The sequence below is a fragment of the Seriola dumerili genome, unplaced genomic scaffold (genome assembly GCF_002260705.1).
Source record: "Seriola dumerili isolate Sdu_G_001 unplaced genomic scaffold, Sdu_1.0 BDQW01000147.1, whole genome shotgun sequence".
Classification (NCBI taxonomy): Eukaryota; Metazoa; Chordata; class Actinopteri; order Carangiformes; family Carangidae; genus Seriola; species Seriola dumerili.
Window position 1 is genome coordinate 494591 of NW_019174402.1, and position 15386 is coordinate 509976.

Sequence of the window (15386 nt, forward strand, 5' to 3'; positions counted from 1 at the left end):
GTTTCTATTTGCCCACAATAGAAATTATCCCCCAAAAAAGTTATATCATTCCATCTTGTATGTATCAAATGCACATGTCCCACTTGCCCCTCTCTCTAGTGTGTGTGTGTGTGTGGGTGTGTGTATAAGAGGGTCATTATAAGGGCAAGTGGGACTACAAAAAGGGATTTGAAAGCCCAGTGAGCATGATGACAGAGTAGGAATTTGTGGTTTAATCTACAGCTTCACAAATCCATTTATTTAACCCCTTTTACTGTCAGTTTATGACATACATATCTGGACTGATGTGGTACACCCCCCCCCCAAGTAGAGACACTTTGACCCTGATCAACATTGATAAGTATTTTCCCCAGAGGCCCCATACTCAGAATGTCTTTTTCTTTTTCTTTTATTGTCAGTGACTGAAACTTCTGATTACTCATTTTAATAACTTCTGTTCCACTGCTAAATTTAAATTACTTGGGTATCACTGCAACAGGTCAAAGTGCTATTTCAAAAATACTATGAATGTAAAACATGTTGAAACACAAATTCCAAAACAAGACATTGCGGACTTGCCAGCCTTAGCTAGGCTACACTAATTCACTTTACAAAGATTTAGATCATAAAATCTGTTAGTTAAGGTGAAAAAGTTTTACCGAGTTGCAGCTCTGGTTATTGGGTTTATTGGATCTTGTATCATTACACACAATAGTTGTCTTATAGCCTATAGTTATAGCTTTTCGGACTAGTTGTTTGTTCTTTTGCTCATTGCTGTCATTCTTCCCTTCTAACCCATGAGTCAGCACTTTGAATTGTTGTAGCCTGTGCGTGAGAGAGAGAGAGAGAGAGAGAGAGAGAGAGAGAGAGAGAGAGAGAGAGAAAGAGAGGAAGTAGTTGTAGGCTACATCATGCTTCAGGCATATATCATTTAGAAGTGTTTAAGTGTAGCATTAGGTCATTTTGGTCTTTAATATATTTATCTATTATTGCTGATTTTATCATTTGCCTCTTCCATTTCTCTTCCCCTCTGTTTCCCTCTCAGTTTCTCCCTCTGTTCCCAGCCCTGTCTCTCCCAGTGAACGGATCAGTGAGCTGCCCAGCCTGGTAGAAAATTGGATTTAGTCTTCTTCAAAGGGACCGGCAATCTGCTGAGGCCCCGCCTCATTGTCATATACGCCGTGACGTCAGCGCGCACCATGACCTCCGCCACTCCGTCCGCAGCAGCAGAACCTCCATCAGCAAGGAAAGCGCCTGTCAGAAACGACACAAATAGCATCTTATCGGTAGACTGTTCACATTCATCAACAGATATGGAAGCGGCGTCCTCCTCCCCCAGTCAGTGCAGGTAAGACCGATAAGGCTGGATGATGGTGAAATGGTGTGAAATGAGCCTCATGGTCGTCAAGGCTACCATGTAGCCTAATTACATTATGGGGGATCCAGTGGTGTTCAAATAATAACGCCTCTGTAATTAGTGAAATTCTCAAAAGCACCTTGCGCTGTGTGAGAATCGTTCAAAGAAAAAAGGCAACAGTAACATGAACGTATTATTCTGAGGATTACAGCAGCCTGTGGGGGTTTTCCTCCTAGGATGACACCTCTCACTCTGACGTAATCGTGTACGTTACAGGTGCTATACACTTATATTGTATCTGTCTATAAAGTTCTGCTTATTCCTTACATATGCAAGTCAAATTCCTTTCCTTTACATTGGCTTCCTCCTCTTCTTGTTTCTGCTCCACTCAAAGCATCGAAACCTAGAAACAGTCCAGACTCGTCAGACACGCTTTTTTTTAATGGCTGTAATGTGTCTGCCAAGTATTTTGTGGCAGGCAGCCGGGGGTGGGGGTGGGGGGGTCCCGCTCCGCTCCGCTCCCTGCTCTGGCGCCTGAATATAAATACAAAGTTCCGGCAGCACCGCGGACAGCTCCACGAGAGTGGAGAGAGCCCACGAGCTCTCTTCCTGCTCTGGGTAAAATCTGTTACTTTGCTGTTACATAATACATACTGCGTTGTCAAAGGCATGTGACACATGCACAGACACTACATATGATGTGATACAGGGTTTGTATTTGTTTTTAATTAAAAGAACAAATAAAAAAAACAAACACATTTGATCCATCAACATCCATAAAACAACAAATCAATATGACAGGTATTCGTTTTGTGTTGCTTTAAACATCAGGAGAAATGTAATTGGACCAGAAATAACAAGATAGTATTGCAAAGTCAATCTTATAAATTTGAAAACATTGTTTAAACGCTTTTCTTAGTAGTTAGTTGTCAGTTTGGTTAGCTAATCATTAATTCATACATACATGTAGAGAATAATTCAGTTTCTTTAGCCTGACCAGCCTCTTTATTTATAAGAACAATTCACTGACTCTCATGGGGAAAAAAAGCATTACAAGAGAATTACAGACACATGAGAAGTCTGGTAAGAGATCATGTTGTTTTATGGTGAGGCTACATGTGGCATATCACTGCTGATGTCTCAAAGTTTCTGGGGTTTATGAATCACTGATTACAAAAAAAAATGTTCATTTATCAGGTTCAGTGACCTGAATTGCTGTTATACATTCCCAATTTTCTGCTGGCACCAATCCAAAGAACCTGTTTATGTCTCAAGTGCAAATATAGCAGTCACCCATCTGCCTGCCCGAGTGTGGGTGTGGCTGTGTGTTTGAGTGTAACGCTGCCATTACCACCTGAAGAATTATGTGAAGGGCAACTTCTGCAACTGACAGACTGATAACGACAGGCATACAACCCATGTGTCACAACTGTCTGTGCTGTAGACTGAAAGAATTACTTGTAGGGTATTAGTATAATTCTTCCACAGAGTTTAGAGAAAACAGAAATACTCTTCTGCTTTGTTTTTGTATTATGATCACACAGTAATTGGAAACCACTCAGATGGATGGGTGGAGCACCATGCACACATACAGTCTGCCCCAGATACAAAGTGTAATAAAAGATTTCCTAGCTTCTTTTTAACTTGAATTGAATAAGGAAATAAAGGGGAAAGGTGGGAAGATTGAGCACCCCAGGCCAGTCTGATGTAGCCATCATTTTAGATGGTAGCTCTAAAATGAGCCCCAAATCATCAGGCTCTCTCCTGCTGCAGATTGGTCTGGTGAAGGCTGGAGCCTGAAGTGTCATTGTGTTTTAATAACAAAGATTAAGGGCATAGAGGAAACATTAGCAAGGTTATAGCCAGATTTATAACCAGAATTAAAACCCAGTTTCAGACTTTGTATAATGTCACACCTCGAGGTATTCCCAATCAAATCAACATTCCTGAAAAATAATTTGGCTGGTACACTTAAAATGGCAAAGTAAAACCCCATGAGTGTGTTGCACAATGTATTATTTATATTTTCTTCCTTTCCAGGAGTGTTTCCCCCTGCAGCTGATCTTTTACTATTTAGCATGGCTGTTGCAGAATAAGGGATAATATTCCAATGAGCAGAATCTTGGTGTTAGTTTCTGTAACTTGATTCATTATCAGAACGTCTTCATGACGTGTGAACATTCAATGGAAACCAGTTATGTTAATAAACCTCTTGCAGACTCATCTCTTTATCTTTGCAAAAAGCCTTAGCTGAACCAAACTGACTTTACTTCCTGCATTTTCTTACTTAGTGCTTAGTAGTTAAAAAGGTTGCCAGTTGAACCTGTTCTACTGCAGAATTAGTGTCTATACACATGTAAACAACTGTATGTTTGCTGTTTCATGTTCTGTTCAGCAAAGTCACTCCCTACTTTTCTCAATGTAATTGAAATATTGTTTATATTGTTGTGTATATTGTGTTTTTTTATTGCAGTTATTTTTGCACATGTGCTGTATTCAATACTTTCCTCTGCTGATCAACAAATATATTAATTATGTAATCCCACACACATTTCAGTCACACCATCTACCTTAAATATATTATTGCTAAAAGAGACAGTCACATATGTTTCGTTCACATTAGCTGTCATTTTGTTCATATTCCAGAATTCCCTCCTCAGACAGTGAGACTTCAATTCTAAACATGAGACAGATGTTGATTAGTATTTTTGGTGTTTATTCCTTGTTGATAATGATGATGGTTATGATTGTAATTATCGTGAGATGTGCAACTTATTTATCAGAGATAAAGTTAAGTAATATGTGATATTGATCATTAGTTTTCCATTATTTTCATATACAGTTATGATGACTACAAGGAGACAGCAGACTGGCTGCTGGAAAACACAAAGCAGCGTCCTAAAGTGGCCATCATCTGTGGTTCAGGCCTGGGCGGTCTGGCTGATCTGCTGGACAACAAGACTGTCTTTCCCTATAAGGACATCCCACGTTTCCCCACCAGCACTGGTAAGTTATCTCTGTCAATTGCACTGCATCAAAAACAAATGATACGTGGTTTGGACACATACACATGGGGTCATACTGTATGTGTGCTGTACAGTGCCAGGTCATGCCGGTCAGCTGGTGTTTGGGAAGCTGCAGGGTCGCGAGTGTGTCTGTATGCAGGGGAGATTTCACTTCTACGAGGGCTACAACATACACATGGTAAGCAACAGTATGTAAAGTTTACAGTGTACAACAAAAGTGAGCACACCTCTCTGCGATATCACCAAAATGTTAAAATGTGACAAATGTATGATTGCATTATTTTCAAGACAATGCAACAAAAGTGAGTACACCAGTGATTTCCAATTGAGGCTAATTGCATGAACAAGGTCATAAAATAACCTGTGAACACCAAAGCTTCCTTAGTTTTGACCTGGGTTGTGTCGAATGCAACACGGCTCCACATGGTGAGGGATTGCCTGAACAAGTAAGAAACCAGATTGTGAGACTTAATAATCATTAATAGGCTTCTGAACATACGCTGCTGAACATTTAAGCAACCTTACATTGAAAAACAGATGGGTAACTGCGTCTGACTTGGCGCAAAGATTATCCGTGGGAAGTTTCAGTGACTGAGGAAGGAGTAGGAGTAGAGGAGATGACATTTATAGATGGCAATATCAATGTAAGTTTCTATAACCAAATACTGAATGAAAAGATGACCCCCCCTCCCCCCATCACTCCAAAAATCACACAAAGGTTTTTAAAGAATACAAAAGTGAAACTGTGTCCTGACCAAGTGTGTCCACTGAGTTGAATCCAATCTAACAACTTCGCTCAGATTATCATCCATACACAGCAGGATAGAATCTGTCATATGAAATATTAGAAAAATAAAAGAATGGAATCTCTCTAATGCTAATGAAAGGTATACTGAGTTTTGTTGTAGTTAGTTAGTCAAACATTTCAAATAAATTGGCTTCATTCTTCTAGAACTTTGGCTAAAAACAAGTAAATTGTGTTAAATGGACAGGATTTGTTAAATTACTTCACATTTTAGTCATATTGACCAGGGGTGTACTCGCTAGTGACATTTTTAATTAGTCAGGGCAGCAGAGTGTAATTGCTAAAGGTGAGTTGTAAACAACTTTAAGAATTAACTGTTTTTTTGTGATGTATTAAAAGATAAAAACAAGAGTTTACAGCCATGCAACTGACTGTGTGGGGCTGTACTTAGGCACAATGGTGCTTTGAACTAAATGCTGACATCAGCATGCTAACATGCTCACAATGAAAATGCCAGTGGTGGAAGAAGTATTCAGATCCTTTACTTAAGTAAAAAGTATGAATACGACAATGTAAAAATATTCCATTACAAGTAAAAGTCCTGCATGAAAAATCCAACATATGTAAAAAGCACATAAATATTAGCAGCAAAATTTAGTATTAAATTAAAAGCACTAGTTTGGTCCCTCTGACTTATATATTATTATATATGACATCATTAGATGATTAATACTGAAGCATCAGTGTGTGAGCAGCATGTTGTAGCTGTAGCTGGAGCTAGTTTGAACTACTTCATATACAGTTTAATGTACAGGAACAGCAGATAGATGTGAGATGATTAATGGGAGCAGAAAGAAGAAAAAACAAAGTCTGTTTTTGGTTTTTGGGCTTTTTCTCTAAACTTTGATTTATGGTGAGATAATAGATCATTTGAACATTTAACATTTCATGGCAATCCATACAGAGGTCGTTGTAGTAATGTTGCTAAATGTGTTGGATTGATTGTAAATGTGTTCGATTTCAGCATTACATAGTCTATTGGTCTCATCTACTTTACCATCAGTTATGCTAGAAATACATTTGATCAAATGAAGTTTGAGGGGTCACCATGTCACTTGTCTCAGTTTCTGTCACAAGCCAACTTGCTTCTGCATTTCGAAACCTTGCTGATGCAAATGACATTCTATACAGGATAACTGAGCTACAGCTGACAGTTTGAACTCTGACTTTGTCAATCACTTTGAGAAAAATCTTCACCGTTTCTCTTGGTAATCTTTAAATCATGGATGTGAATAAAAACTTACCTTGTTATTGTCACAAGGGCAAGACACATGATTGATTTTGTGCCAAATCTCTTTCTTTTATGTTCCAATCTGACACTGGCTGTAGTGATAACTGTTCAGTTTTGGTGACTAGTACTTTTATCTGTAAAATAGATAATTGTTGTTCAAATTCCAACAGCTCGAACGGGCCTTCTGTTCATATCGTTTGACAAACCCTTTCAGAGAACTGTATCTCATCCTGTCACGATTTTGTAATTTTATCATCTCCAGTTGTGTGAACATGGTGTCCTCCGTTGCCTTTTGGCCAGAGCTTGGCAGACCATGTACAACTTTGGCTAACAATTTACTATGTTTGTTGAATGATCAGCTGCAGGGTTATGATGAAAGTAAGAAAACCACCCAGTGTGACAATGCGGGACTGGCCTTTGGCCCATGGAGATACTGCATTCTGGTTATATTTTATCATCAGCAGTGATGAGCCATTTTCACATAAAATGATCCAAATGACTTCACAGAATCATAAAATCCAGTTTCATACATAGAGTAACAGAAGGGCAGATGCATTATGACCATATTATTATAAGGAAGGAAGTTGAAGTAGACTTTGTTCTGCGTCCTTAAGCCTATATTAGCAAACTGAATAAAATCCTACACTGAGCAGAGCAGTGTAAATAATATTTTATGACTGAAAATGTATTATATTATTTGCCTTTTGGCAAATAATGTAATAAAGTCAACCCACCATTTACAGCTCACTACTACAATTTAACCACTGACAGTTCCTCTGTTACATATGCAACACAGCCACAAGTCCAGGTCCAACAAAATCATATCCACACTTATATCAAACAACCTCATGTTCCAAAATGACCTTATCAAGAAACCAGGGTGCTTTGAAAACATTTTCTGCACTAACAAGCCGAGCACTTTCAATTCAAGCTGCAAAGAAATGTGAAATAGAAAAAGCAATTTCCAAATGTGACCGCAGTGAACAGTAGCAACAGTTATTTACAGGCCATCAGCTGCACTATAAAGGTTGGTACAGAACCACAACTGTTTCAGACACGCCAGAACCTACAGTAATAAAAATCCTAGTGTCTATTGACATCAGCGCATGCAGAAGCTGTCCCTTTTAAAATATTGCCCTCTCATGTGATGTGTTTCCTCCTCTATGGTTCCTATCTGCCCCCATCTTGTAAATTCTGTTTGTAGTAATCTAACATACATCAAGACAACAAAAGGAACACCAGTGTCTGCCTCTGCAGTATAGTATGTTTATCTCTCCAGGTGACGTACCCAGTGCGAGTCTTCTTCCTGCTGGGTGTGGAAACTCTGATTGTTACAAACGCAGCGGGGGGACTCAATGGCAGCTACAGTGTGGGAGACATCATGCTCATTAAGGATCACATCAACATGCCTGGTTTTGCAGGGCAGAACCCACTTTGTGGGCACAATGATGACAGGTACAACACAAACATCATGTGAAACATGGACATTGCTATTGCTATATCCAATTCATTCATTTAATACGCCTGCAGGTTTGGAGTGCGCTTCCCTTGCATGTCAGATGCGTATGACCATCAGTTGATGGCCCTGGCCAAGCAGACAGCAGTGGAGCAGGACTGCGACGGCTTCCTGCAGGAGGGGGTTTATTGTATGCTGGCTGGACCGACATATGAGACCATTGCAGAGTGCAGAGTCCTGCAGATACTGGGGGCTGATGCTGTGGGTTAGTGCAGCTCCCTTGTGCTCACATAAAGAAATATTGACGTGGTGTGGGAAAGCCTCTTAACAGTACATCTACAATAGAAGATAAACTGTTCAAAAATTATGTGCCCTGAACAAATACAGACAGCATGTGAATTTTGCAGTGGTATCCATCCCCTGAATAGGAACTGCTAGAAGCCAAAGCATGACTTTCCATGATGTGGATTTGCCGAAAATAGAATAGGCTATATCCTAAAAACACAGAGCTGTAGATCTTTATCAATAACTTTCTCATTTCAATTCCAAACCAACTCAACTTCCTCCCATTGCATGCATAGACTGTTAAAAACATCTTACTACTACACTAGATGTGCAGACAAACTGTTAAACATCACTACTGAAAATTAAATAACTAACCAGCATATGTTGTGACAGTGCTACAGTAAAAGTTTGGTTAGGCACAAAAACAAACCGGTGAGGTTTAAGGAAAGATCACGACTCAGGTTAAAATAAGTACTTTGTTAAAGTTAAAAGACCTTTGTTGTCATGGTTACAATAATAAACATGAGGTTAAGGTTATAGAACATTCATGTCAAACAGAAACAAGCAGTCTCCCATGTTAAAGTCCAGTGTTGATGGCATCTCGCTAGATGTCGCTTAACAATAAAATTGGTCTCAATAAGCTGATTGCACTAACGACCTGTGGGGTTGTTTTTTGTGTAAGGCCAGTCTTGTTACACAGCTTCTACTTACACTCAATTTAGGTTCACTTTTCTCTTTCTCTAGAACCCTGCAGAGAAATATGAAATGATGCAGCTGTCAGCTTCTAGTCTCAATATTGTGTGTGTGATAGCAGTAATGCTGTGGTCAGTGTATAGAAATATGTTGTTTTTGAAAGAATAATCATTATAGAACAGCCAAATGATAATCAGTTCATAAATTCAAAATATGAATGGGGCATTTCACAGATTTTTACACAGTTCACTGTTGAATGGAACTGCAATAATAAAGGAGTTTTATATCTGTGTAATTCTTCTTCCTCTTGTCTAGGCATGAGCACAGTCCCAGAGGTGGTGGTGGCTCGTCACTGTGGCTTGCGTGTCTTGGGTCTGTCCCTCATCACCAACAAAGTTGTGACAGATTACGACAGCAATGAGAAAGCAAACCACGAAGAGGTGCTGAAGACCACCCAGCGCCGAACCGAGGACCTCCAGAGGCTCGTCAGCCACCTCATCACCAAGATCTAGTACTTTCAACTGAAATCTGTCGGCACAAAAAAAAAAAAAAAAAAAAAAAAAGATTTCCAACCTCCAAAGTGATTGGTGACGTGATAATCATAGCTTTGACCAAAAGGTAACATGTATGTGCAAATGGTGATGGTGGGTTGTACAAGTTGGGTGAATAGGTTCTTAGTCAATACTGGGTAATGTGGTTAACCAGGGGAGGGAGGGAGATGTTTCTGAAGTTGAGAGCAGACTCTTTTTTAAAAATGAATGTCAATATGTCACTTACTGTAGAGACATGCATAATAGTTGGACACATCCCAAGCATTTGATCAATGTTGAAAAGGCTGGTTTGCTATTGATTGTTATCATATCAAGACTTTCACAAATGAGGAAATGTTAGACTGGATCTAGTCCCCATGAGTCACATACATGGAGACCTTACAGTCGGAGCTGCTGGCCTAGCCAACAACAACATGATGGTGTTGTGGTATTTATAAAGTGAAAGCAACAAGGAGCCAGTTAGCCATTGAGTTAAAAGTTTTAAAATACGGCAAGGATTGCTTTTTTTATTTGGATTTTGACATTCTTTGATTTAGCACTGTCCAGGCCCTTTGGGGCAAGTAGTGGGCTAATGATTAGTGATTCGAAGGTACGCCATTTTTAACACCTCAAGAGTAACTTAACATCAGGCAGAAAAGCTTTCACAGGCCTGTTGCACCTGTTGCCACACCCAACAATGACTGATGCACTGACACACCCTCGTCAGCATGACTGCAGCAAGGTGAGAAATTAAGCCAATGCAGGCCAGAAAAAAAAAACCAAGATTTTCAGGAGCTGCTATTTGCTCTTTAATAATAAATGGCACACATGAATCATTGGATGTGGAAACCAGGGTAAGGAAATGCGGGGAGACTTTGTTTCAGAATGACAATTATAATGGGTGTCTCTGAACTCCTCGAGTGACATATTGACTTTTGTTGTGTTTGTTTGAATCTAAATTGAGTATTGCAGTGGCTGAGAATATGTCTAATAATTAAAGTATACCAGTCTGTTATTTAAAATGACCATGATCTCATATATCCCAGATCATGGATCACTAATTGTACTAGGAACACTGTGGTGGCTACTGTCTCTATGCTGCATTAGAGCTGTAGGGTTGTTGAGGCTTGCCCTGTTCTGCCTGCTAGAGTTGGCGTGGCAGCGCACAAAAAGACTGGGACTCCTCTGATAGCTGAACCTGAATATCTGAGTGCATCTAAACAGTGCGATGAATACGAGACAACTTTATAGTCAGTTTATGCAACTGACTGTTAATGGCTACTACTGGACACATGCAGCCTCTAGATATACTGAGATGATTGTGTCGTAATCTTTACGATCACTGGGTATCATCCTGTTGTCGTTGATGGAGACTCAGCAAAATGATTTGTTTTTCACACCTCTTCTTTTATTGATTGTCTGTTATAACGGTTTACACGTTGTTACTGAAAATGTATTAACCTTCCATTACTTATATACTTATATTTGTTACATGTACACATGCTATATGTCTTATATGCCTTTAGCAAGAGCAATATATAGCAACTACCATCTATCAGCTTGATGTATTCGGGGGCGCTGTGCACTTATGGACTGGTCTCCGTGTTAGTGCAGGGCTTAAGAAAACAGCCCATTAACCAAGCAGGGGTTATTCATTTCTTACAAGTGAATCCACATAATAATAGCTGCTAATGAGAGAGTATAGAATAATGCTTGTGATCAAACAGGATCACTGGGACCAACTGGCATCTACTGTCCTTTATTTTGTGATTGCTTGTTATTACTGATGCACAAATACTTATTTTAGCTACAAATCAAAGTAGGTTTATTTACATTCTTCTATGAACAAATCAGAGCTGTTTATTTTTGAAGCAGACAAATTGCTTATTTTAACTATTTAATGTATTTATCGATGGAAAAAAAAGTGAGAAAATGCCAGTGGCATGTCAATCTAAATCCTCGTCGGTTCTCCGACAAAAAGAAGGATCTCTGAAGAAAGAAATCAAGTTTCAGCTGAATCAGTGTCTGAGAAGCCTGTCCAATAGTGGAGAGATCATAACTTTAGTGATCTCATAGATCAGTTGATTTGTATATAGAAACCTAATGAATCCCGATGAAAATATAATATAATCTGAAAGGTTTTTCTGTGGCGGATTGCATTTGTATCCATTTTATTTGCACAACTAGAGACCGTAACACTGTAATATCAGGGAGGGTTATAATACCCGGGCCTGCAGTTTTCAATTTTCTTTGCGCTGATCTGGGACCTCCTGCCAGGTTCCCTTGACCGTCTCATTCATTAGAGCTCGAATGGCCGGAAAAGTCCTAGATCAGCAGTCCACCTCTTAGACCATTTGTATCAGGCTAAACATCAAGATGCTAATGCAAGTCTTGAAGGGGAATTCCACTCTGAACAAAGCCTTCCATCATCGAAATGTAAAATCTGGAGCTGCTCCATACACAATAAACAAACTTATTTATACACAGTGAATTAATTCTAAGATTCATGATTTCTTTATTTTAGTTCTGAAGCACTACTCTCAGAAAAAAGCCTGAATTAATTTTTACTACGATGCTTCCTTTTTTTCCCTGTATGGCCATAACAGCAAATTTAGCATTTTGTTTTACTTGTTAGTCTTCTGTTGTCTTCCTCATGTCTGTATCTGTTACACTGAATAACCTCTATTGTGTGCTCTGTTTAATCATATTTACTGTTTCCGGGTCTCGCGTTTGAATATACAGTAATTTACCTGCAACATAAATCGACTATGTCTCTGTTGAATTAAAGCAATTCCTTTTCATGCAAAATGTTGCTGCTGCCACATAAAAAAAAACTTGCAGATGACATCTAGATGCTGTTATTTTCTGTCACGGATGAGTGCACACATTTGTGTGTGTGTGTGTGTGTGTGTGTGTGTGTGTGTGTGTGTGTGTGTGTGTGTAATGAAAGGGCTATAGCCTAGAATCAATCAATAAGAATGTAAAAGTTTGTTTTCAAGGAGAAAAATACAATTTTCAGTGCCATTGAGGGATATAAAGGAGAGATCCCCACCACCACCACCACCACCTCTAAAGACACACCCCTCACTCACTCTCTCTCTATTCAGCTTCACTCTCACAATCCTTCACTTTCGACACACCTCAAACAGATGAAGACGCTGTGAGATTGAGATGAAATGGAAATGGCTGTTCTGTGCCCTGCTCCTTTCTGTTACATAATTGATCTGCATACAGCATGAAGAGGTGCAGCCCACTGTGGAACTGAAATATTAATACAAATGAACCAGGCAGCCTGACAACACAAACACAACACCTATACTGGGCTGGATTGTATTTACACACATTCCCACAAACGCCTCTCATGCCCCAGCTTCACGGCAAAAAGTGAGACACCTACAAAGATGTGCATGTAGGATGCAAATGGCAGGCTCTCTGCTTTGAATGGAGGGAAATGGAAGACAGGACGCACAGATGAAGACAGACGATAGGAGTGACTGAAGAGAACAAGAGAGGAGAACGAAGTGCGTTTGACTCGGCATTGCCCGCAGGCTGGCGACAGGCTTCATCTGTAATGTAATGTTGATCTATCTATTGTCGCTGTGCCAAGTGAGCCCAGGGCCCGCTATTGATTATTATAGGGTGAAAAGAGAAGCTGAGGAAATAGAGCGGGACAGCTCTGCTGAGTTTACACTCTTAAACACTGTCACATTCTGTCACACACTCAGTCTTTCTCTCTGTCTCTCACACACACACACACACACACAAGCTGTTCTTATGCACTGTCATGTACCTGAGTTCACACTGTCTATGAGACAGCAGTGCTCCTGTTAGTGAATGTGACTTTTACAAGCGTAAGGAAAAGCGTTGGTGAGGCAACGTCTCTGCTGACTTTCACACGCTGCCTCCAATAGGAGCCGGCTGCCAGCAGTGTGTCAGCACTGTACTAGTATGCAGCAAGGTGGATCTGGAAAATTACTGCTCCACCTCTGAGGAGACGTGACAGGTTCAAGTTCAGCTATAGGAATGATGGTGCCAACTTGTTTCATCTGGATCGTCTTAATTATTCGCCACAGCTTCAACTGCTGTAAACTTGAGTTATAGCACAGAACGTACAAAATGTTAAGATGCAGCATTGACTGCACAAGCATGTCTGGCTTGTCATTTACTTTTGATATGATTACAAAACACAAATGAGCGATCCTATTACTGAAACAGTCACTAAAAGTCACTTAAGAACATCTGGTTTCGTTAACTTTTAACTCAATGAGCTCACTCCTTTAGAAGTTCAGTCAGCACTTCCTTTAGAGGACAACACCCAGAGCTCGGGAGTTATTAGCCTGGTTTCTAGCATAAAGACTGGAAGCTGCAGAAACAACCTAGTCTGGCTTCTCATACAAAGACAAATACCAAAACCAGGTCTAATTGACCATATGGCAACCTGACCTGCAGCTGAAGACGCTGCACTAAAGCACTGGATAAAAGGAAGAAATAGAAACACCAACTAACACCTCTCAAACCAGAGGTGTTCAATTTTATATCTCTGTTTGAGTTTGGATTAAAGAAACAAGATTCAATGTATTAATTAGTGAGCTTGAGAGCTGTTGACACATGTATATGTGTATATCTTTTTGAATTTTGGAGAGAGCTAAGCTAGCTGTTCCTCTCTCTTTCCAGTCTTCATGCTAAATTAGGCTAAAGAGTCAGATATTTCCATCAGGAGTCGGTAGAGACAGAAAAAAGAGAGAAAAAAAAGAGTGAATATTGGACTTACATTCACCTTGACTTTAAATAAACACTAATGTTGCTCTGTCTGCTGGATGAGTACACAGGGAACTGGTAACGCATACAAAATTTATGATGTGACAACATGTCAATATTGCACTGCCCACAAGGGGCCAAAAACATTTAATGCAGGTTTAAGACGGTTTAAGATTTCACTGCTATACAGTCACAGATGACTGAATGGAGCATCCTTGATTTATTTCTTTCTCTTGTTTCTTCACAGCAAACATTCTGACTCATAGCAGGAAAGGCAAAGAAGTCATTTATAAGATTAATTAATAACCATTGAGTAATTCCTGTCCTGTCATGCTATCACAAGTCAAAATGTCCATTAAAGGCTGGCATGAAATCAACCTATGGAACTCCTAAAACACACCCAGTGCCCTTCACAGGATTTCAGAAACACAGCACGGGTGAATAGAAACATATTTTTAACATTCATACCATTTGAAAAGCTGCAACAGAAGGAAAATGCTTCCAGGGATACTTGCACTCCTGCTCATTACAGTCCTGTTACTTCATCCTGAATATTATCACCTCTTGCAGTAAACGAGTAGAAGAAATACATATGAGCACATTCTCATTCTCCTAATGGGATCTGTGGCTTTGCCTCCCATCTGCACAGTAGACTGACCATTAATGAAAACGGCCCCCCTCCCTTTTTTTTTTCAGAATTTACATTTATTATGTGGGCTAATCACAGCTGGCTAGCGGCAGTGGGGAATGTGATTAGTGTGTGAGTTCTAATTAAGTCTGAGAAGCCTCACACACTGGTAGACAGGCTCGGGGAGCTGCACGCTTAGATTGCTACACACAGATGTGGGAGGAAAGAACACACAGCTCACACACACAGGGGCATGCAGTTCACGTGCAGACTGAAATATGGGGATTCACATGCATGCGCGTGCACTGGATCAACCACACAAAACAATCTGCATCTCCATCTTTCGCGCACGCACACACACACACACACCTGTCTGTTCACTGCAGTGCCCAAGACGTCCCATCACTAAACTATACATCCAGCTTGGAAGCACTGGACACACACACATACACACACACACACACACACGCACAGAAACAGAGAGAGAGAGAGAGAGAGAGAGCGAGAGAGAGACGCTGACTCAGATGGACGCGGTCGGTCACAGTGCGCCTCCAGCGGCGGTTAAGCGGCGCTGCAGCTCCTGCGCCGGGGTTAAAAAGCGACAGGCGGCGCGCTGGGGCTACAGTGTGTTTGGGGTG

General features: G+C 40.2%; 1 protein-coding gene across 1 annotated transcript; it reads left to right on the forward strand.

Annotated features, from left to right (window-relative positions):
- Positions 1–1160: 1160 nt before the first annotated feature.
- On the forward strand, positions 1161–11853 carry LOC111225227 (purine nucleoside phosphorylase-like). The gene is made up of 6 exons (XM_022749969.1): positions 1161–1327; positions 4179–4342; positions 4437–4540; positions 7678–7853; positions 7929–8119; positions 9148–11853. The coding sequence occupies exons 1-6, from the start codon at positions 1179–1181 to the stop codon at positions 9342–9344; spliced, it is 981 nt and encodes a 326-aa protein (XP_022605690.1). The 5' UTR covers positions 1161–1178; the 3' UTR covers positions 9345–11853.
- Positions 11854–15386: the final 3533 nt, after the last annotated feature.

Excerpts from the sequence above, each read along its gene's own strand:
- LOC111225227 (XM_022749969.1), top strand. The coding sequence starts at position 1,179 with ATGACCTCCGCCACTCCGTCCGCAGCAGCAGAACCTCCATCAGCAAGG. Across the intron at positions 1,328-4,178 it reads TCCTCCCCCAGTCAGTGCAG|TTATGATGACTACAAGGAGA; the intron begins GTAAGACCGATA and ends TTTCATATACAG. Across the intron at positions 4,343-4,436 it reads ACGTTTCCCCACCAGCACTG|TGCCAGGTCATGCCGGTCAG; the intron begins GTAAGTTATCTC and ends TGTGCTGTACAG.